This window comes from Archocentrus centrarchus, chromosome 10, assembly GCF_007364275.1.
Source record: "Archocentrus centrarchus isolate MPI-CPG fArcCen1 chromosome 10, fArcCen1, whole genome shotgun sequence".
NCBI classification, from domain to species: Eukaryota; Metazoa; Chordata; class Actinopteri; order Cichliformes; family Cichlidae; genus Archocentrus; species Archocentrus centrarchus.
This window is the reverse complement of record NC_044355.1, coordinates 13601031-13623980: the sequence shown is the minus strand read 5'-3', so window position 1 is coordinate 13623980 and position 22950 is coordinate 13601031. Positions and strand designations below refer to the sequence as shown.

The following is a 22950-nucleotide window of genomic DNA, read 5'->3' as shown; positions in this document are numbered from 1 at the left end:
GTTGCTATAATTAATCTGATGTCATAATCTATGGAGCGGATTGGACTCAGGATACAAGTCAGAATAAAAGTTTATTTACAGTGAAGTAGAGGCAAGGTTAGACAGTAGATTTCCAATTAGTGGATCCAAAACAAGTCTACAGGCAAAACTCTCCTCAGGGCTTACTCTCTCTCTAACTCACTCAAAGGCAGGGCTGGATTCCTGTGCAGACAAGAACAAACAGGTGAGGCAGTGTCACAGAGCAAACTTTCAGGAAGAAGAAGCCAACGACACTAACTGTTCCCAGTTTAACAATCCAGTGCTGACTGAAAGTCCTACTTCATCTTAACTAGCCAAGAAGCAATCAGACGATCACCAGAGGTGAGTACATTAATTCCAGGAGTGATTGATGGGTGGGAGCAGAGGAAGGACAGGGTGTAGTTAGCTATCACACACACAGAGAAAGTAAGGAGGAGAGACAGATAGAATGGGTGAGCCAACACAGGAGGACTGGAGGACCATGACAGCCTCAGTTTCTAATGCTTGTTTTAAAGATGCAAGTGATGGTGACAGGTAAACAGGTTTTTTATGAAGGAAGACACCTGAAACACTTTAATTATAAAAGTAAAACATTTAATATATTAAAGAATCAGGAAAAATACACACATGGCCATGTGGGGACTCAGAGTAAGAGTGTGCACTCTCTCCGATTCCCGTGTTCCTGTCTAACCATAACATTTTATACTGCCTGTTATCTAAACATAAACAATCTCTGGGTGCTATGAGTTGTCCTTCATCATTCAGTCTTGTTCAAGCTGGTTTTTCATGACCCAGATTCCTCTCAGTCATAGGCACACCTTCTTCCTGATGTTCTAATTTAATCAATACAGTGAAATCTTGTCCAGATTAATGACAGAACATGGTGACGTTGGTGATGTTTTAATTGTACGTTTGGTGGCCGGTCTTCAAGATAAGATGCACTGAAACATGAGTTAGTCAAGAACTTTCTGATCTGTTGCTCTCTGCCTAATGTATTATTTAATTGTTTATTATTTGGTTGCTCCACTGTTTATTAATTAATTTACTGGAGTTTGCGTTTAAAGATTTGTCCTTTATTCATTGAGTAAAAAATAATCCCTAACAATGGCAACTTTAATCATGACTGAAAGCTGTGGTTTGTTTGCTGTTTCACTTAATATTTCACTTAATATTCATTTCCATAAGCTATTTGGTTAGATTCAGCTCTCAGCGGAGAAGGTCACACTTTTCTTCTCTCCCCAGCCCTTCCTTTTTCCCCTGCTTTGCTGCTTGCTGCTTTAGAGCCTCTCTTCACACAACTTCCGAACTGGAATTTATGATTATGGATCTGATCAGCTGGTCTCTCAACGCCATTGTTTTGATCAAATTTTCACCATGAGGAGATTTAGGGAAGGAGAACCCTATTCCCTCTTATTAATTGACATTCCAGCTGGCTACGTTATGGATTCCTGTGTGGTGTGGAAGATGACGTGCCTGACAGACTCAAATTCAGACTCTGTATATCTGGCGCTGATTCGGAGGGGTAAGATCTTGGAGATGTATGTATCTGTTTCTGCACAGCGAAGGAACGAACCAAGAAGATTCGGATGAATTGGATTTTTCGCCACAGAGAGGTGCCAGAAAAACTGAAGGCTGTCAACAAATGAATCAGTACAGTCTGTACCAAAACAAGTCGTAGAATCAGGAATTTGGCTCCCTGGCGGCCTTGGACTGCCGCTTATCAAATTGTCTCCGGGATGTTTGTAAACAGATGCTCTACACCCCCGCTGTCCTGTCTTCTTCTGACCTGTGTTGGACTGATCTCCCTGACTTAGCTGCTGATGAACTCTACATCTTATCAGAACTGTTAGCTGAGGAGGGAGTTTGAGTCAGCCCCACAGTAGCCCGTATCATAGTATCATAAAGTATCATAAAGATTGTGGTTTAGACTGAAATACAGTGAGTTACAAGTGAAACCAATTTCACTAGTGCCATAACACATGCATCACTGCATTCATGCCCACAGACCCCAGGTGCGTAATTCTGAGACACCAGCAGTTTGAAAAAACAGCAGTATTTTGTGCCCTGGGAATGAGTGAGAATATGTTGACCGGTCGGTGATGGAGCTTATCCCACAATACATATACCTTTATATAAAATTCATCAAGTAATTGTTTTTATTGCACAAACTAATTACATAAATTACATTTGTTAGGTAACCCTTGGATGCCCTTTTGCCTTCAGAACTGCCTTAATTCTTCATGGCACAGATTCAACAAGATTCAGAAAACATTCCTTTCAGTTTTTGGTCCATACTGACATGATAATATCACACAATTGCTGCACATCTATGATGAAAATCTCCCACTCCACCACACCCTGAAGGTGCTCTATTGGATTGAGATCAGTGCACAGTGAACTCAATGTCATATTCAAGAAACCAGTTTGATAGGATTTGACCTCTGTGACATGGTGTGTTATCCTGCTGGAAGCAGCCATTAGAAGATGGGTAAATTGTGGTCAAAGCACACCTGATTCAAATGGCTGAATTACCTCCTCAGTATGCAGTCAAGTTCTCCAGAGTCCTGCTAATGACTTCTATATTTGACTCAGGTGTGTTGGATCAGGGACACATCTAAAACCTGCAGGACACCGGACCTCGAGGCCTGGATTTGAGGATCCCGGCTCTAAACTGTAAACACAAAACTCAGTTTTCAAACTACATTCACAAAACCTCTGACTCTTCCTGCAAAACCAAACTATTGCCTCAAAACAGTTCGAACAGTGCTCAAAAGGAAACAGTGTTGTCAGATCAGACCCCCGAGTTAATCAAAATGAAAAACACTACTGAGCAGTCATTACACACAACATAGAAAAAAGGAAAACACAACGATCAGATCACAAAGTCTTTAGAAATAATCTTTACTGTTCACAAAAATGCTTTTTCAATACAAAACTCCTGTTTAGCACTTGTAGTACATATACATATATATCAGAATCAGAATCAGAATCAGAAGGTTTTTATTGCCATATGGGTGAACAGGTTCACAGCATTAGGAAATTGCTGCGGTACTTCGTGCGTACAGAAAAAAACAAATAAGTATAAAAACTATAAGACAATATACAAGTATACAAATTGCAAATATACAGAGATATTAGAGCTATAACTATAGCACAATATTACAAAATTACAAAATATACAGTGCAGAGACTAATTAAAAGATAAAAGAATGTAGACTATATTCCACTAATATGTACATCAGTGCAGTCAGACAGGTGCATAGACATATATACATCTACATACATGTATACACATATATACACAAATATATGTGTATGTGTATATATATGCATATATATAAACTTTACAACAACAAAAGTGCACACAGTATCTACTCTCCTCTCTGATTGTTTCTGTCCATAGTGAAACCTCAATGACCAGAGCTCCTTGTACTGGCTTATATTGGTTTCTTCACATCATTAGCCACATGTGTGATCAATTTTGAGCTGCTGTCTTTAAGTTGAGAGACACCTGTGCTTTCACTGAGTTTCACTTTTGCTACCTGTGCTTACCATTATGCAACCCAAGTGCATCAACGTGCAAAATGTGTTTAAGTGGGTGAAAATATGTTTGCAAGTTGTGTCTAACAAGGTGAAAAGTGCTTAAGGTTCTGCCAAAAAGGTGACCATTTCAATAAATGGGTTCAGAGCACTGAGCATTTGATTCAGACAACAGGGTTTAGTGTTTTGGCAATTGAGGAAAACTGTAATACACCACTCTGAATTTAATCATTAGTTATTATTAATCTCTGGCTCTGTTCCTGTTCCTTTTCTCCTCACCACCAACTGGTTGCAACAGATGACTGCCCCTCCTTTTAGTTGACAGGACAGGCAGCCAATGTGATCTTTTGCTGCTCTAACCCATCAACTTCAAGGTTCAACATGTGTGTTCAGAGATGCTCTTCTCGTTACAACCAAGGTAGGCTGTAACGAGTGGTTATTTTGAGTTACTGTTGACTTCCAATCAGCTCAAAGCAGTCTGGCCATTCACCTCTGACCTCTGGCATCAATGAGGTATTTTCACCCAGAGAACTGCTGCTCCCTGGATATTTTCTCTTTTTTAGACCATTCTCTGTAAACCCTAGATATGGTTGTGTGGGAAAATCCCAGTAGATCAGTAGTTCCTGAAATAGTCTGACCAGGCCATCTGGCACCAACAACAACAAGGCCACATTCAAAGTCACGCAAATCACCTTTCTTCCCCATTCTGATGCTCCATTCTGATGCTCAGCAGGCCATCTAGACTGTATCTACATGCCTAAATGCATGCAGATATGCCTGATTACACATTTGTTTTCATGAGCAGTTGAACGGGTGTACCTAATAAAGTGGCCATTTAACGGTTTAACTGAGTTTGCAGCTGAATTACTGTCATTTTTAACTTAAAAATAATAATAGCAAATTTCAAATATAAGCACTATAACAAGATAACTATATACATTTCAGAACAAATGTAAGAATTGAGTCAAACGTCATAAGATCTGCAGAAAAATCCCTCAGCCGCGTCTCTCTCTCTCTCACTGCTGCAGCGTGCAGCCGACGGACTTCCTTTGACAGAGGCCCCAAGGACGCGCCCACTGCTGAAGGTGGTTACATACCTGCGCACAGAGAGCTCATACGACAAGAAGCAAAATATTCCGTCGTAAATCATGGCGAGGTTAAGTGAGCATGGGACTGACCCGAATTCTGTAAGTATTTCAGATGCTTTCTATAGACTATTTGTATTTGTTGTCACGTTAGAAAACGTTCACTAAAGGTTCTTTAAAAAAGAAAAAAAAAAAAAGAGCAAGTGAAACTAATACACTGACTTATTTTTGTCTCCAGATGAGTCCTTCCTTCCTGAACAGCAACACCACAAGTCATACCTGGCCTTTCAGCGCTGTGGCAGGTAGGCGATATGAAGTGCGTAATAAAAACTTAACACAGTTGTGCGCACCTGCCTGTTGCAGCTTTTCTTTTTCCTTTTTTTTTTTCTTTCGCGGCGCTCTTCCGCTACCGGAGTCACGCCATCCGCGCTTGAAAAAAAATTGCGCATTAACGTCAGTATATGCGGTTCAGCCCGTGGTGCCTTTAGGTGCACCTCGTAAATTTAGCTATCTATACTTTAACGGACTAAAATAACATAATTTAGTGCACTTTTTTAATAGTTTACATATTCTGTACAAACTAAAGTGATACACAACATAAACAACTCTATACAGGCATATTTACATATCTCCAAGAATATCATAACCACGTTGTTACAAGCATATAGCACCATGTTCATACTCATAGTTTATTTGTGAAAAGGCAAGTTTCAAATGGTTGTAGACATTTAAAAATTTTGCAGTGTAGAAATAGAAATATGGACACAATCACTGCTGCATTAGCAGATATTCAAAAATACATAAAAAAATTTCAAATCAAATTGTTTTCTGCAAACACCATCATATCCTCATTAAACATGTCCTCCACTACACCTGAGACCATTTTCAAGTCAAATACCTGTAGGAATGTGAAATTATGACTTTCCCAGACTCTATCTATAACTGAAATTCTCAGAAAAGCCTTGCTGTCTGCTCATATCGCCCAGTTAAGTCTGGTTGAAGTGAACTTTGAATGTTGTGATGTTGGAAGTGTGCAAAAAGTCAAGCAGAAAAAAAAAATCACACATTCAGAGGGGAACTTCTGTGCAAACTGACTCACGCATTGACACTGCATGTGTTTCGGCATAACTGTCGCTTAACTGTCGGCATAACTAACTTTTCGCTGTCTAATCCAATAATAGGTCTACAATAATGCATGCTGTACAAAGTTAATTGGCTGTGTGTAGGTCTGGAGAGCAGCTCTTTACGTTTCAATACATTATTTTATTTTGGCTGAAAAAAGAATGGTGATTGAAAATATTCTTTCAATTCATATATTTTGTAAATGCAAATAAAATGGATATAATGCATGTCTGCTTTTTTGATTCTAGAGTTTGACCAAATAAAGACTGCAGAAGTTATAGTTTTAAAAATCAGGCAAGAAACAAAGTGATAAAGGAAACATAAGAAACTCACAGGATTAACACTACAAATGTTAAAAATGTATAGCCAACAGTAGCATGGAGAAAAACACCAAAGACTACAGGACATCAGCAACACACTGCAAAAAAACTGGCTGACAACTGGAATGTGTTGTATTGTCAGTATGATAATTCCCCAGCTCTCACATCTCACCCATGGTAGTACACACAAATTGCACAACCTGAGAACACTCACCAGTGTAAAGATGATAGCAGACGGATAGTAAACTGAAGCACAGTCTCCTCGCCAAACAGTGTGAGCCGAGTTGAAACGTCACAGCTGAAGCTTTGTTATATCTCAGCACCAAAGCAGAAGCCATCAAAGGGCGTGCACTTTCTGCAGAGCTCCTTAGACACTGAATGTAACATTTAATTCATTTGCAAATGTTACTTAATTTCATCCTGTAGGTAACAGAGAACAAAGTCACACTTGCTCTGCGTAGGTTGTAGCCTAATCCATGATCCTGTACTCTGTGTTTTGGTAGTTTGGGAAGTCCTTCTTGTTTTTATAAATAGAGGAGAGTGAAAGTGAAAGCAAACGCGAGACAGGCAAAGTGCAGCCTGCCCAAAAGACAATGTGTTTTTAAAGTATTTATTCATGTTATAATGCAGGTGCACTCAGTGTGAGAGTCTGCTGCTCTTTTGCTGCTTGAGAGGAGTGGAAGGCACACGCTGAAACAGAAAACAGAGGAAAGCAGCAAAAAAGCCGTATGGATCAAAACTAATTGGTTTACTGTGGCATAAGAGCCATTCAGTGTATTTTACAGTCTCTGTGTGGGCTGATGGTTATAGAGGGATTTCTTTTGTCTTCTGTACACAACATTTCTTGTTGCAAATGGAACAGGAAATGAGAGAGCTGACTCAATTGCCCATTTGTTTTTGGTTAAGATTCCTGTGCACTAGTTTTACATCCAACCCTGCGACAGGTTGACGACCTGTCCAGGGCGTATCCTGCCTCTCACCCTATGACAGCCGGGATGGATGGATGGATGGATGGATGGATTTACATCCACTGGCTCTAAATTGTACTTATCACACCTTTAATTACAATTCAGGGACTTGTATTTAACATCTGTAGCTCTATTGAATGCTAATTGCTTATTGTCACCTACACAGCATTTTAAGGAGGAAATTACATAATATCATTAGATCTAACAGATACAGCTACTAATTAAAATATGATAAGGTTAATATACTCTGAAATACTGATTCAGATATTATGCAACATCCAGCAACTCTAAATTACAAAAGGATTTTAGTAGCCCTGTGTTTCACATGGGTTACACATCCCTTGGAGATGTTGGTCAACATGATATCATCACACAGTTAGATGTGTTGGCTATGCATCCATGATGACAATCTCCTGTCCAGACCAGAAGTTTTTCCAATCTTCTATTGTCCAATTTTGGCGAGCCCTTGCAAACTGTAACCTCAGTTTCCTGTTCTCAGCTGAATGGAGTGGTACCCAGTGTGGTCATCTGCTGCTGTAATCCATCTGCTTCAGAGATGCTTTTCTGCGTACCTTGGTTGTAACAAGTGGTTATTTGCGTTACTGTTGCCTTCCGAGTCTGGCCATTCTCCTCTGACCTCTGGCATCAATCATGTATTTTCACTCAGAGAACTACCGCTCACTGGATATTTTCTCTTTTGTTGGACCATTCTCCGTAACCCTAGAGATGGTTGTGTGGGAAAATCCCAGTAGATCAGCAGTTTCTGAAATACTCTGAAATATCATCTGGCACCAACAACCATGCCACATTCAAATTCATTTAAATTACCTTTTTTCCCCTTTCTGATACTCGCTTTGAACGTCAGCAGGAAACCTTGACCTTGACTACATGTCCAAATGCACTGAGTTGCTGCCAGTTGGATGAGTAGATGGTGGGTGAGTGTGTATAACATGAGCTGTACATTGTCTACTACTGACATCAATTGTATGGCATTTAAGAAAGTTATTTTCCATTTCCCACAACCAGTCATCTGTCATTTGAGTTAGAGCAGTTGCAGTGGAATATTTTTCTCTGTAAGCATGTTGATACCTTGTGAAGAGGTCGTTGTCTTTAAAATAAGTGTTAATCTGTTCGTGTATAATTTTTTCCATTATTTTACTCAGAATTGGCAGTAAACTAATGGGTCGACAATTTGTTTCAGTAAATGTCATTTTTTAATTTTTTAATAGAGGTATTACTTTCGACACTTTCCAAGCAGACAGAAACTTGTTTTTATTATGATTTCGTTAAGTATCCACTGCTTGTCTCCAAATAGGAGGAAGTACATGTATTACCTTTCAAGAGAGAATTTAGAGTTGTCCATAATTGTTTACTGTCTTTACAGTTTTGCATTTTCTCTTGATAGTATTTTTTCTTTTTAATCTTGTTTTGTTTAGTTACAGAATTTCTCAGTTTACGATAGTCTGACTGAAACCCAGATTTAACTGCAGTCAGCTTACCTTGGTCTCTAGTCAGCATTTGTTGTTTTAAATCCTCATCTAGCCATAGACAAATTAATTTACGCACTCTTAACTTCTTTACAGGTGTATGTTTGTTCACAATGTTACTTCAGAACTTATCAAATATCTGAAATGCGTCTTCAGGATCTTTCTCTGCAAACACTTCTGTCCAATCAACATTTTTAATCTCCTCTACATATTTAACCGGATTAAAATTTCTGAATATTCTTTTTCTGATGATTTTTGGACCAATTCTAGGAATTTTGTCTTCCTTACTATTTTTATTAAATTATGGTCACTAAAATCTACTGGAGTGGATGAAGAGTCCATGCAAAAATGTGACATGTTTGTAAAACATATGGTCAATACAAGTTGCTATTTTGGTTCCATCACTTTTGTAACTTACTCTAGTTGGTTCATTTATTATTTGTGTTAGACCACAAGCAGCAGATGCAGTTAATAATTTTGATTTCATGGGGCAGTTTGAAGAGCACCAGTCAATGTTCAAGTCTCCCAAAATATACACTTCATTGTTTGTGTTTGTGACAAGTTCTAGCATTTGACAAACATGTTCTAAATAATCAGTTTTTGCATTTGGGGGTCTGTAGCAACAGCCAATAATTAGTGGCTTAACATACTTTAGATGAAGCTGGATCCAAATAGCTTCATCTGTGTCCAGCATGAATTCTTGTCTTACTTTTACTGGTATATGACTTTGAACATAGATGGCAACTCCTCCCCCATATGCATTTCTATCTTTACGAAATATATTATATCCATTTAATTAGTCCTCAAATGTTGAGTCTAAGTGGGTTTCAGATATTGCCAGTACTTGAACATTATCAGAAAATAATAAGTTTTCTATTTCACATAGTTTATTTCTAATACTGCATATATTTATGTGTGCTATTTTTAACTCTTTAGAAATGTTGAGTGACATTTTTATTTATTTTGTTTTATTACATCAGACCTTTATTATTTTATTCATTATGTTTATACTTTTAATATAGCAGCATTTATATTACTTTATCTATATCTATCTAACTTTATCTATATATCTATCTTTAATTAACTCAATTTTATGTTTCCTGTTCCAGAATCTGACAATTATGGCAGATTTTACTGTGTTATCTTTTTTGGGGAGTATGTGACAGGCTTCAATGTGACTACTCTGAATGGATATGTCTTTACTTTCAAAAAAGTTTATAAACTGTTGTTCAAGCGTTTTCAGTTCTTCACCTGGCGCATCCTCTCCCTCCTCCCTATTTGCTGATACAGCTCTGACATATGTTCGATGTTTTGTATCCAGTCCTTGTATGATTATATCGTTTGCCCTAGAATATTGTTCCAGATCCTATATTCTTCTTTCTAATTTTTCAATTTTTTTGTCTTTTTCGTTGACCATGTCTTCCAGTTTATTTACTATTTCCAGTAGTCCTAATAGCTTTGCCTGTTGTGTTGCTACTTTAGTGATTTCATCAGACATGAAGTTCAGTGATTTTTTTTATTTCATCCAGTTACTCCTCCATTCCACTGCAGTTGTTTTTCCTCTGTGGCATTTTGCAATCTATTGAAGAGTTTCCTCACAACAGCAGGAACAGTAGCACCACACCAGCTTCACAGTAGCACCAGCAGTAGCAAAAATGCTTCACCAGCTCCACAGTAGCAGAAATGCTTCACCAGCTCCACAGTATCAAAAATGCTTCACAGCTCCACAGTAGCACCAGCAGGAACAGTAGCTCCTTATCAGCTCCAAAGTAGCATCAGCAGCAGCTGAAACGTTTCACCAGCTCTTTCAACCGGCAGTTATCCTTCAAAAAAGGACTGAATATTTTCTGTCACTGTGGTTATCAGCTTTTCACTGGAAATTTAGATTCTGCTTTGATGTGATGTGAAGCACATGGGGAAATTTTTTGATAGAAAGGGGTAGCCTGATGTTTACTGTTTCATATGCTTGTGCACATTACAGTGCATGATTTCTAGGATCTCTGCAAATGAATAGATTAATGAATGAATGGGGGTTATCAGGTGGGTGGAGGGGTGTTGCAGAACAATTCTATGTATAATCTCTCTTTTGGAAAAAAGCCAGCTGAAACCTGCTGTGGAAATAATAGTGCATGCCACATTAGCAAAACCAAACTTTTCAAATTGTAACAGAGAACAAGTGTAATATGAAAATGAATCTTGGTTAATCTTCTATGTGGCAAATTTCTGCATTGCTTTGGGATTGCTTAGTTAGGTTAGATTAATGGTTAGTCTGTTTCCCTGCAGAATGTTTGTGGGGATTTATGATTGAAGAATTTTTAGCTTCAGGGGGTAGAGCCCTTTCTTATATGAATATTTGTCAAACTACAAAAACCTCACTTCGAAGTGAATAAAAGTAGCAGAGATTGGTTTTGCTTCTTTAAAAAAAATTGCATATACATCTTTAATCAGTTATAATTAATACGATAAACGTCATGATCATTTCTGCTTTCTGATATGATTGATAGATGATTCACAGACATGTAATCTTGACCTTTGTCGCATCAGCCCATAGGGACGCGAATTGTAAATGTATAAATTTTTATTACATTTACATCAATAGTGTCCACACACACACACACACAAACACGTAGTTTTTGCCAACCCCATCTGTGCTCTTGTGTGCTTGATAGTTCGTAGCAATATGACGGAGTTTTGGAAGGAGCACTCTAAGGCTGCCACAGTGGAAGAGATGATGCTGGATTCCCGTGCCAAAGAACTGACTCAGCATGAGCTACAAGAGATCCTCAACATGCTGCCTAGTCTGGAGGGATGCAAAGTGCTGGAGCTGGGAGCAGGAATTGGGTGAGCACACAGCTGCCTTAGACTGAGAATTCTGGGAAAACAGTACAAGTAGCCAACAGAGTGCTGTAATAGTTAAAAAAAAAAAAACCTAAAACTAAATTCACCATTTCTATATTTTTAGACTCCATTTAGCATAAAGTTTTATGACTGAAGAGCATTCCTCTTCCTAAAGTGATATCATACCGACGTGTCCGTATCCAGTCGTTACACCAGGCACCTGCTGACCAGGGCAGCCCATGTGACAGCTGTGGACTTCATGGAAAGTTTTATTGAGAAGAACAGGCAGGAAAATGGCCACCACAGCAATGGTACCTTCCTCCAAGCTGATGTCACAAAGCTGGATTTCCCCCAAAACAGGTGTGTGTTAAGATATCTGCAGCTGACATAGTTAATATTTAATCTTACTAGCGGTGTGGTTCGATGAATGGCAGTACTGATCTGTGAGTCAGTTGGTCTACTAAAGTCAAAGTCAAAGAAATCTTTATTACATCACATTAAAACAACAAGATAGAACTACAATCACATTAAAAAAAAATGTTTTTAAATCATCCATCCATCCATCCATTTTCTTCCGCTTATCCGGGGCCGGGTCGCGGGGGCAGAAGCCTAAGCAGAGAAGCCCAGGCTTCCCTCTCCCCAGCCACCTCCTCCAGCTCATCCGGAGGGACCCCAAGGCATTCCCAGGCCAGCTGAGATACATAATCTCTCCAGCGTGTCCTGGGTCTACCACGGGGCCTCTTCCCGGTGGGACATGCCCGGAACACCTCACCCAGGAGGCAGCCAGGAGGCATCCTAATCAGATGCCCGAGCCACCTCAACTGGCTCCTTTCGATGTGGAGGAGCAGCGGCTCTACTCTGAGCCCCTCCTGGATGGCCGCACTCCTCACCTTATCTCAAAGGGAGAGGCCAGCCACCCTTCGAAGGAAACTCATTTCTGCCGCTTGTATTCGCGATCTTATTCTTTCGGTCACTACCCAAAGCTCGTGACCATAGGTGAGGGTAGGAACGTAGATCGACCGGTAAATCAAGAGCTTCGCTTTTACACTAAGCTCCCTCTTCACCACGACGGACCGGTGCAGCATCCGCATCACTGCAGAAGCAGCCCCGATCCGCCTGTCGATCTCCCGTTCCCTTCTCCCATCACTCGTGAACAAGACCCCAAGATACTTAAACTGCTCCACTTGAGGCAAGAACTCGTTCCTGAGCCGGAGATGGCACTCCACCCTTTTCCGGCTGAGGACCATGGCCTCAGACTTAGAGGTGCTGATTCTCATGCCAGCCGCTTCACACTCGGCTGCGAACCGTTCCACTGCGAGCCGGAGGCGTCCGCTGATGAAGCCAACAGAACCGCATCATCTGCAAAAAGCAGAGATGAGACTCTGAGGCCACCAAGGAAGAAGCCTTCCGCCACCTGGCTACGCCTAGAAATTCTGTCCATAAAAATTATGAACAGAATCGGTGACAAAGGGCAGCCCTGACGGAGTCCAACACCCACAGGAAACGAATCCGACTTATTACCGGCTATACGGACCAAGCTCTCACTGTGGTTGTACAAGGAATGAATGGCCCGCAACAATGGGCCAGACACCCCATACTCCCGCAGAACCTCCCAAAGGACACCCCGAGGGACACGGTCGAATGCCTTCTCCAAGTCCACAAAGCACATGTAGACTGGTTGGGCAAACTCCCACGCACACTCGAATATCCTTGAGAGGATAAAGAGCTGGTCCAGCGTTCCACGACCAGGACGAAAACCGCATTGTTCCTCCTGAATCCGAGGTTCGACTAACGGACGCACCCTCCTTTCCAGCACCCTGGCATAGACCTTACCGGGGAGGCTGAGGAGTGTGATCCCCCGAAAGTTGGAGCACACCCTCCGGTCTCCCTTCTTAAAGATGGGGACCACCACCCCGGTCTGCCAATCCAATGGCACTGCCCCAGATCTCCACGCGATGTTGCAGAGGCGTGTCAACCAAGACAGCCCTACAACATCCAGAGCCTTCAGGAACTCAGGGCGAATCTCGTCCACCCCAGGGGCTCTGCCACCAAGGAGTTGTTTAACTACCTCAGTGACCTCACCCCCAGTGATGGTCAAGTCATCCCCCTCATCCCCAGACTCTGCTTCCACTACAGAAGGCGTGTCAGTGGGATTCAGAAGGTCCTCGAAGTATTCCTTCCACCGTCCGACTATAGCCTCAGTTGAAGTCAGCAGCAGCCCCCCCGCACTATAAACAGTGTGAGTGAAGCACTGCTTTCCCCTCCTGAGTCGCCTGACGGTTTGCCAGAATTGCTTCGATGCCGTCCGAAAGTCTTTTTCCATAGCCTCACCGAACTCCTCCCACACCCGAGTTTTTGCTTTGGCCACTACCCGAGCTGCATTCCGCTTGGCCTGTCGATACCTGTCAGCTGCCTCCGGAGTCCCACAGGCTAACCAAGCCCGATAGGACTCTTTCTTCAGCTTGATGGCTCCCTTCACCTCCGGTGACCACCATCTGGTTCGGGGGTTACCACCACGACAGGCACCAACCACCTTGCAGCCACAGCTCTGAGCAGCAGCCTCAACAATGGAGGTGCGGAACATGGTCCATTCGGACTCAATGTCCTCAGCATCCCTCGGAATGCTGTCGAAGTTCTGCCGGAGGTGGGAGTTGAAGATCTCCCGGACTGGGGCTTCTGCCAGGCGTTCCCAGCGCACCCTCACAATACGTTTAGGTGTGCCAGGTCTGTCCAGCATCTTCCCCCGCCACCTGATCCAACTCACCACCAGGTGGTGATCAGTTGACAGCTCAGCTCCTCTCTTCACCCGAGTGTCCAGAACATACGGCCGCAGATCTGATGATACGATTACAAAATCGATCATCGACCTGCGACCTAGGGTGTCCTGGTGCCATGTGCACTTTTGGACATCCTTGTGTTCGAACACGGTGTTTGTTATGGACAAACTGTGGTTTGCACAGAAGTCCAATAACAAAACACCATTCGGGTTCAGATCGGGCAGGCCGTTCCTCCCAATCACGCCCCTCCAGGTCTCACTGTCATTGCCCACGTGAGCGTTGAAGTCTCCCAGCAAGACTATGGAGTCACCAGATGGAGCACTCTCTAGCACCCCGCCCAGCAACTCCAAAAAGGGTGGGTACCCTGAACTGTCATTCAGCGCATAAGCACAAACAACAGTCAGGACCCATTCCCCAGCCCGAAGGCGCAGGGAAACTACCCTCTCGTCCACCGGTGAAAACTCCGACGTACAGGCAGCAAGCCGGGGGGATACAAGAATACCCACCCCAGCTCGCCGCCTCTCACCGAGGGCAGCTCCAGACTGGAACAGAGTCCAGCCCTTCTCCAGGAGACTGGTTCCAGAGCCCAGGCCATGCGTTGAGGTGAGCCCAACTATATCTAGCTGGTATCTCTCAACCTCACGCACTAGCTCAGGCTCCTTCCCCACCAGAGAGGTGACATTCCGTGTCCCAATAGCCAGTTTCGATAGCCGGGGATCAGTCCGCCAGGGCCTCCGCCCTCGGCCACCGCCCGACACACACTGCACCCGACCCCTACGACACCTCCTGCGGGTGGTGGGCCTGCAGGAGGGTGGGCCCATGTAACCTCTTCGGGCTGCGCCCGGCCAAGCACCACGGGCTAATGCCAGGCCACCAGACGCTCTCCCTCGAGCTCCCTCCCCAGGCCTGGCTCCAGGGTGGGGCCCCGGTAACCCTATCCCGGGCAGGGTAAACTGTTCCCTTGTTTTTTCACTCATAAGGGTCTTCTGAACCGCTCTTTGTCTAGACCCTCACCCAGGACCAGTTTGCCATGGGAGACCCTACCAGGGGGACAAGCCCCCAGACAACATAGCTCCTGAGGTGTTTTTAAATCACCTCATGTTATATAGCAGAGCCTGTCAGTCTCTGACCGTGGCACCACATGTCTGCGGCCTGAGGGGAGCAACCTGAAGTGGCCAGGTTGGCCAGGTGGCTGGGGTCAGTCAGATCAGAGTGGGCTTTTCTTAGGGTACTGACCTTGTACTCATCCACCAGGTTGTTTAGGGAAATCCCCGCACACCAACACACAAAAGAGAAGGTTAACACAGATTCTATCAAACAAAACATTTTCATGAAAGTATGGTCCACATTAAAGTTGCGAGGCTTGCAACTTTAATGTCGCTAGTTGGAACTATTTAAGAACAGCTGCATAGATTCTTATGAAATGTTTACATTTAACATATCCAGAAGATGAGATGCTGGCTTCGGTGAGCCCTTAACTTTTTCAAAATGATTAAACTGACATTTGTCATTTTAAGTAAAACGAATCCATCTCCCTCTCTCCTCCTGCTAACTTTCTCTTTAAAGGCTTGCGTGTGCACATCTGCAGTTTCATTATGGGACCTTAAGCTTGTGCAGAGTGTAAACAATTACCCCTTTTGTCGAGCTATAACCTGCAGACCAAACAGCAGTCTTGTGGGAAAAATCCAGACTTTCCAAGCCAAAGGCATCTTAGGGAGAGTATCTGGAAATTTGTGCTATTGTGTACTTTGTCCCAGTGCATAGAAAAAGCAGCAGGATTACGGCCACGCTAACACAATTTTAATTCACCACAACTTTGCCCTGTTCCCCAAAATGAAATTCAAGCGTCACAGTTTTGAAAGAATGGAGGAGTACCTGCATCCATCACAGGTGTACAAGTGGAAATAGCAACTCCGCAAGGACCCAACCTTTTGGGGCAGAGAGAGACCACGAGACACACAGAATTATTATAATACACTGAAACTGCTAACATTAGTTACTGTGTTAAAAAAAAAAAAAAAATTCTCAGCCAGACTTTGTATGTATGCATGTTTTTCCACAGTATTGACTTCATTTTTTCCAACTGGCTGCTGATGTATTTGAGTGACGAGGAGCTGAACTCTGTTATGGAAAAAATGCTTACCTGGCTAAAACCTGGAGGTTTTCTTTTTTTCAGAGAGTCCTGCAACCACCATTCAGGTACTGACACAAACATTTACATGTCTACACCCCTTCTCGGTCAAATTCAGTATTTACACCTTTATGATAACTGAAGGTGACTTATAAAGATTTGTATAAAGGCTTGTGACGATATATTTGAAACAGATTTAAGGTTTATAGGGTTTATATGTTCCATTCGCCATAATTTGTTTTGTGAATTATATTCGTTACAAATACATTGTGGATTGGTTTGCTTTCATTCATAACTTTCTACCAAGGTGACTGCAAGAGGGACTTCAACCCCACCTGCTACCGTACTGAGGCGCAATACAGCCACATCACATCAACAGTTCAAGTGGAAGAGCCAAAAGAAGGCCGCAAGTTTGGTTTCGACATTGTCTTGAAAAGAAGTGTTCAAACCTACGTTAAGGTAGAGTCATTTAAGTCTTACCAGTTATTAAGATTTCATATGTGAAAAAAGCAGCTTTCAGTTTGTGATGTTGGTATACACATGCACAGTTAACCTCTTTTCACTGCCCCAATTCTTTCTCCTTTTTCTCTGTCACCTCCTCATCCATCCATCCATCCATTCATCCATCTATTCCAGATGAAAAACAATCCAAATCAAATCTGCTGGCTGCTACAGAAGGTCTCTCGCTCCTCAAACAGCCAGAATGGATTCAAAACCTTCCAGCAGTTCCTGGATAACCAGCAGTACACCAGACGTGGCATCCTGCGCTATGAGAAGATGTTTGGGGCTGGTTACGTCAGCACAGGTGGACCCAGCACCACCAAGGTAGGAAAGCACAAAATAACATGGCCGGGAACAATCAAAGACACCTGTGTTCATAATGTTATCAACAGCAGAAAATACTCAGTTACACTTAGATCCCCTGTCAGTTCCTCTAACACCACTATTTGTTTGATATGCAAAGTTGTAAGTGAAATTCTCAATAACAGTTCTATAGATTCCCATGAAAATGATCTGATAAATTCAGATTCACTTTGATGAAACTCTTCCACTTTCATTGTGTTCAGGTCAAAATACCAATTTGTCCAATGCTCCAGTTTCTATATCAGGGAAATAACATTCCCATCAGTCTGAGGTGTATTTTGTTTTACAAGCATGCTAAACTAGGATGGTTATGTTAGCACTGTAATGTTGATTTTGTTAGCATTAGCTTTTAGCACAAAGCCCACAAAGCCTCCCTGAAAGTGTGGCTGTAGAGACTCAGTTTTCAAATATGTCAAAAGGCCTTCGGGCACCTGGGTGGCTTAGTGGTGAAGCTGGCAACCACATACATACGTTGCGGTGTGGGTGGCGCGGGTTTGCGTCCCGGCCAGTTGCCAATTTGCCTGCGTGTCTTCCCCAGTATCTTTCCCCATTTCCTGTCTCTCTCTACTGTCACAAAAAGCCACTGTGGCAAAAAAAATAAAAAAAAAGGCCTTCAGCAATTATAAAACTGCTGTTTATCACAGCAGCTTAATCTGAGGAAACTTCTCTCCCATCCTGCTTCCTCTGTTCTTTGTGTTTGATGAGCTACATTTTCTGCAGTAAAGATGTACAAAGAAGATGTAACACCCAAGAATGCAATATTTTATTGTGCATAAATTGTGGCTACATTGTGGTGTCTGGGGACGAGAGAGATGACTTGACCATCACTGGGGGTGAGGTCACTGAGGTAGTTAAACAACTCCTTGGTGGCAGGGCCCCTGGGGTGGACGAGATTCGCCCTGAGTTCCTGAAGGCTCTGGATGTTGTAGGGCTGTCTTGGTTGACACGCCTCTGCAACATCGCGTGGAGATCTGGGGCAGTGCCAATGGATTGGCAGACCGGGGTGGTGGTCCCCATCTTTAAGAAGGGAGACCGGAGAGTGTGCTCCAACTTTCAGGGGATCACACTCCTCAGCCTCCCCGGTAAGGTCTATGCCAGGGTGCTGGAAAGGAGGGTCCGTCTGTTAGTCGAACCTCGGATCCAGGAGGAACAATGCGGTTTTCGACCTGGTCGTGGAACGCTGGACCAGCTCTTTATCCTCTCAAGGATATTCGAGTGTGCGTGGGAGTTTGCCCAACCAGTCTACATGTGCTTTGTGGACTTGGAGAAGGCATTCGACCGTGTCCCTCGGGGTGTCCTTTGGGAGGTTCTGCGGGAGTATGGGGTGTCTGGCCCGTTGTTGCGGGCCATTCAGTCTTTGTACAACCGCAGTGAGAGCTTGGTCCGTATAGCCGGTAATAAGTCGGATTCGTTTCCTGTGGGTGTTGGACTCTGTCAGGGCTGCCCTTTGTCACTGATTCTGTTCATAATTTTTATGGACAGAATTTCTAGGCGTAGCCAGGTGGCGGAAGGCTTCTTCCTTGGTGGCCTCAGAGTCTCATCTCTGCTTTTTGCGGATGATGCGGTTCTGTTGGCTTCATCAGGGGGTGGCCTCCAGCTCGCAGTGGAACGGTTCGCAGCCGAGTGTGAAGCGGCCGGTATGAGAATCAGTACCTCTAAGTCTGAGGCCATGGTCCTCAGCCGGAAAAAGGTGGAGTGCTCTCTCCGGCTCAGGAACGAGTTCTTACCCCATGTGGAGGAGTTCAAGTATCTCAGGGTCTTGTTCACGAGTGATGGGAAAAGGGAGCGGGAGATCGACAGACGGATCGGGGCTGCCTCTGCAGTGATGCGGACGCTGCACCGGTCTGTCGTGGTGAAGAGAGAGCTTAGTGTAAAAGCGAAGCTCTCGATTTACTGGTCGATCTACGTTCCTACCCTCACCTATGGCCACGAGCTTTGGGTAGTGACCGAAAGAATAAGATCGCGAATACAAGCGGCAGAAATGAGTTTCCTTCGAAGGGTGGCTGGCCTCTCCCTTAGAGATAAGGAGTGCGGAGTGCGGCCATCTGGGAGGGGCTCAGAGTAGAGCCGCTGCTCCTCCACATCGAAAGGAGCCAGTTGAGGTGGCTCGGGCATCTGATTAGGATGCCTCCTGGCCGCCTCCTGGGTGAGGTGTTCCGGGCATGTCCCACCGGGAAGAGGCCCCGTGGTAGACCCAGGACACGCTGGAGGGATGGCCTGGGAACGTCTTGGGGTCCCTCCGGATGAGCTGGAGGAGGTGGCTGGGGAGAGGGAAGCCTGGGCTTCTTTGCTTAGGCTCCTGCCCCCGCGACCCGGCCCCGGATAAGCGGAAGAAAATGGATGGATGGATAAATTGTGGCTCCATAATGTAGTGGTTCACCTAACAAGCCAAAGATCCTACTTTGATCCCAGGAGGAGATACAAATCCCTTTTGGGGTGGTGTCAGGAGGTTGATTCAGCTTTTGATCAAACAGGTTTTGATCAAACAAAAACATTTTTTTGCTAACAGGAGTTTGTGGACCTGCTGAACCTGAAGCCAGGACAGAAGGTTTTGGATGTTGGTTGTGGCATTGGCGGAGGAGACTTCTACATGGCAAAGGTAAGAGACACAAAACCTCAGGCCATGCTCACAGTGTTGATTTTGGAGTACTTATAATTAGTGTAAGAATGACAACAATCACTATGATTATGTGGTTTTTCAGACTTTTGGAGTGGAAGTGCTCGGCCTCGATCTGTCAGACAACATGGTGGAAATTGCAGTGGAGAAAGCGAAAGCTGAGAATCTTCCATCAGTACATATGTTATTCTATTGATTAAACACCAAAGATAATGACTGGACTGATGGTTTATTTGAAAATCGTTAATGATATTTACTCCACCTCAGGTGCAGTTTGAGGTGGCTGATGCTACCAAAAGAACGTTTCCAGAAGGTTCTTTTGACGTGATCTACAGCAGAGACACAATCCTGCACATAGATGATAAACTGGCCCTCTTCAAACGCTTCCATGTGAGCATCACATTAAATCCAAGTCTTTTGTTTCATTAATTTTCAAATTTTTCTTCTAATTCGTCGAGAAAAAAATTCAGCACTAAATGTAAGAAACATTTTGTTTTTGTTGGTATCCAGTCATGGTTAAAGCCAGGTGGGCAGTTGCTTATCAGTGACTACTGCTGCGGGAAGAAGCCCTGGACACCAGCATTCGAGGCCTATGTCAAACAGAGATGCTATGTCCTCTACACACCCTCAGATTATGGCAAGGTAAAACTATACTAAGGCCTAATAGTTTATGAAAATACTGGGGCTTAAAACTTTGGACCTTTTTTTTCTGATATGTACATTGTATTTTCTCATTTTTAACTGGTACTGTAAACTCAGATTATTTTAGCTTAGTCATAATAAATGGAGCAAGCTGTTAAATCTGCTCATTAGTTTTTCACATCAGGCCATTATTGCATCTGATAAGCTGATTTCTGTAGCTTCATCTACAGAAATCCCAGAGATGAGTTTGGAAGCATATAGAAGCAGCGCCATCATCACATAGTATGTCCACCAGACAATACAGACAATTTTCCATGTCTCACTTATTTGTCCTCATAATATAGTACAAAGCTATGTGAAATTAGCTGGCATATTAGTTAAATTGCCCCTCATTGCAGGAAGAAACAAAATATCACTCACAAATATGTAACAATGTCATTGAGGAGCATCACTCAGCTAAAGTTAAAGTGAACTGTTGGTGGCAAAATATTCATGTCTGTAAATCTCTTGATCACAGATTATTTTTAAAGACATTTAATACATCCTCATCCTGAAATACAGGTTTATTTTTTAAATATTCTTGCACTTGCAACTATTTACACAGGAACGTATGTCATAATTGAGCTTAAGTGCATAGTGTAACAAGTATGTTCCTTTAACTGCCTGGCAGCTCCTGTTTATTAAAAACCAAATTAATACTGACACAAAATTGAATAAATTATTGATTTATTTGCTGAGTCCTCCTAACAGTCTCTGTTGTTAGCCTGCCAGGTGTTGATGTATGTCTACAGGAAGCCTCTGTGTAATTTTGATCCCTATGGGGAAACTCAGCCTTTGCATTTAAATCATCCTAGGAATCAGTTTTGACAAAACAGCAGTGGGCAGCCACCATGTTGCTGTATTACTGCAGTCCATCAGTTGATGGCGCTGTTCCCATTCCGCTTAATCCATCCTCTGCCTCTCCTTCTGTAGTTCATTCAGGAGGCCGGTTTCTGCAACGTTCGAGCCGAAGATCGCACAGCCCAGTTCATCCAAGTGATTAAGACAGAGCTGCAGAGAGCAGAGGCCATCAAAGAAGAATTTATTAAGGTCCGCATGCAAGCTCACACAGTGTGTTAAAGATTGTACATGCACCATTGTGCCAAGACAGAAAGCTAAATTCTTCTTTAATATTTTGGAGTGCTGTTCAGCATACCTGTATCTTTTCCCTGCAGGAATTTTCTGAAGAAGACTATTTTGCAATAGTGAATGGATGGAAAGAAAAACTGGAACGTTCCAACAGTGGAGACCAAAGATGGGGCCTTTTTCACGCCACAAGGGACTGAGTTGTTGAGGCTAAGGATGTAGGAGATAATAAAGAACCAAAAAACAATGTTTCTGAAGAAAATCAGCAGCATTTCTTTTGTTATTTTGTACCTGCAAATGTATGATGCACGCTGCCAAGACTTTGCCATCTTGTACTTCTAGTGAGCACAGAATTTCAGGAGTGTAACAACAGCACAGTCTAAAAAAAAAAAGTTCCACAAAACTGCACAGAGTAATCCAGTCTCATTCTGGTTAAGCAGGTTATTGGTATGAAGCAGTAAACTTAATGTAAACAATATGTCAAAATTAGTTCTAATATTAGTTCTAACTAAAATAAATGTCATTGTTCTCAACCCCAGAGGCAAATAAATAAATAAATAATTGAAAGGAGATGCAAAAAATTCCTTCTAGTTAAATTAATAGGTGCACAAATTAACCTGTCACACAGCTAGGTAACAGCAGTCTATTGCAACAAGCTTGGGGAAACTGAGAAGATAAGAAAAACAAACATTAATTCAACTGGAAGCAGTTAAACTGGTTGTAGCCAGCTCGGCTCTTCTGATCTGTCTGCATTCTCCTGCCACTTCTGCACAAATACCTTCAGCAGTCTTACATTTTAAAAGCCATAAACAGGATTGCTGGGGTGTGATGTGCTCATGTGGGGGAGGGGTTTACCTCACAGCAAAGAGTTACTAAAAAATTACAAAAGAAGAAGCAGCTACATCCAGCTGCTCCCTTATTCACAAGGGATTGCCATAGTGAGTAGCTCCACACACCAGAGTAAAACTTCCTCACACAACCACATCAAGACTTGTGTCTCCTCCCAGGACGGAACCAGGGAGCTTTTGCTTGTTAGGCAGATGTGTAAACCACTACAGTAGGAGCCACCGTTGCCAAAACATTACAGGCCCTCCTAAATCCCAGAAGTTTAACTAAGTATACAGTGATTTGTTTTATGAATAAAAGAATCTCACACATTCTAAAAATATGCTAATTAACAAGCGATAGCTGCTGAACTCCTGGATTTGCTATTTGTTTACGATTGTCTGCTTCTTCAACTATTCCTGCATGCAATATTCATCCACTGTGCAGCTTTGTAATAATGATTCTGACCTATTTGCAAAATCTAACTGGTAACTCAGCAGATTCTTTCTAAACACACTAAATGTAAAAAACACTTTGTAATAACATTGTTAATGGTAAATTGATAGTTAATTAAACTTTAGTTAACAGTGT

At 42.8% G+C, this 22950-nt stretch overlaps 1 protein-coding gene across 1 annotated transcript; it reads left to right on the top strand.

Annotated features, from left to right (window-relative positions):
* Nucleotides 1–210: 210 nt before the first annotated feature.
* Nucleotides 211–21796, top strand: LOC115786879 (phosphoethanolamine N-methyltransferase 3-like). The gene is made up of 14 exons (XM_030739350.1): nt 211–360; nt 4587–4745; nt 4882–4945; nt 11210–11381; nt 11583–11738; nt 16218–16354; nt 16594–16745; nt 16923–17111; nt 19660–19749; nt 19853–19942; nt 20035–20157; nt 20278–20409; nt 21382–21498; nt 21624–21796. The coding sequence occupies exons 2-14, from the start codon at nt 4707–4709 to the stop codon at nt 21732–21734; spliced, it is 1572 nt and encodes a 523-aa protein (XP_030595210.1). The 5' UTR covers nt 211–360; nt 4587–4706; the 3' UTR covers nt 21735–21796.
* Nucleotides 21797–22950: the final 1154 nt, after the last annotated feature.

Bases quoted from the DNA above. Each gene is read 5' to 3' on its own strand.
- LOC115786879 (XM_030739350.1), top strand. From the start codon at position 4,707: ATGGCGAGGTTAAGTGAGCATGGGACTGACCCGAATTCT. The intron at 16,355-16,593 runs GTACTGACACAA...CTTTCTACCAAG, and splicing joins GTCCTGCAACCACCATTCAG to GTGACTGCAAGAGGGACTTC. The intron at 20,158-20,277 runs GTGAGCATCACA...GTTGGTATCCAG, and splicing joins CCCTCTTCAAACGCTTCCAT to TCATGGTTAAAGCCAGGTGG.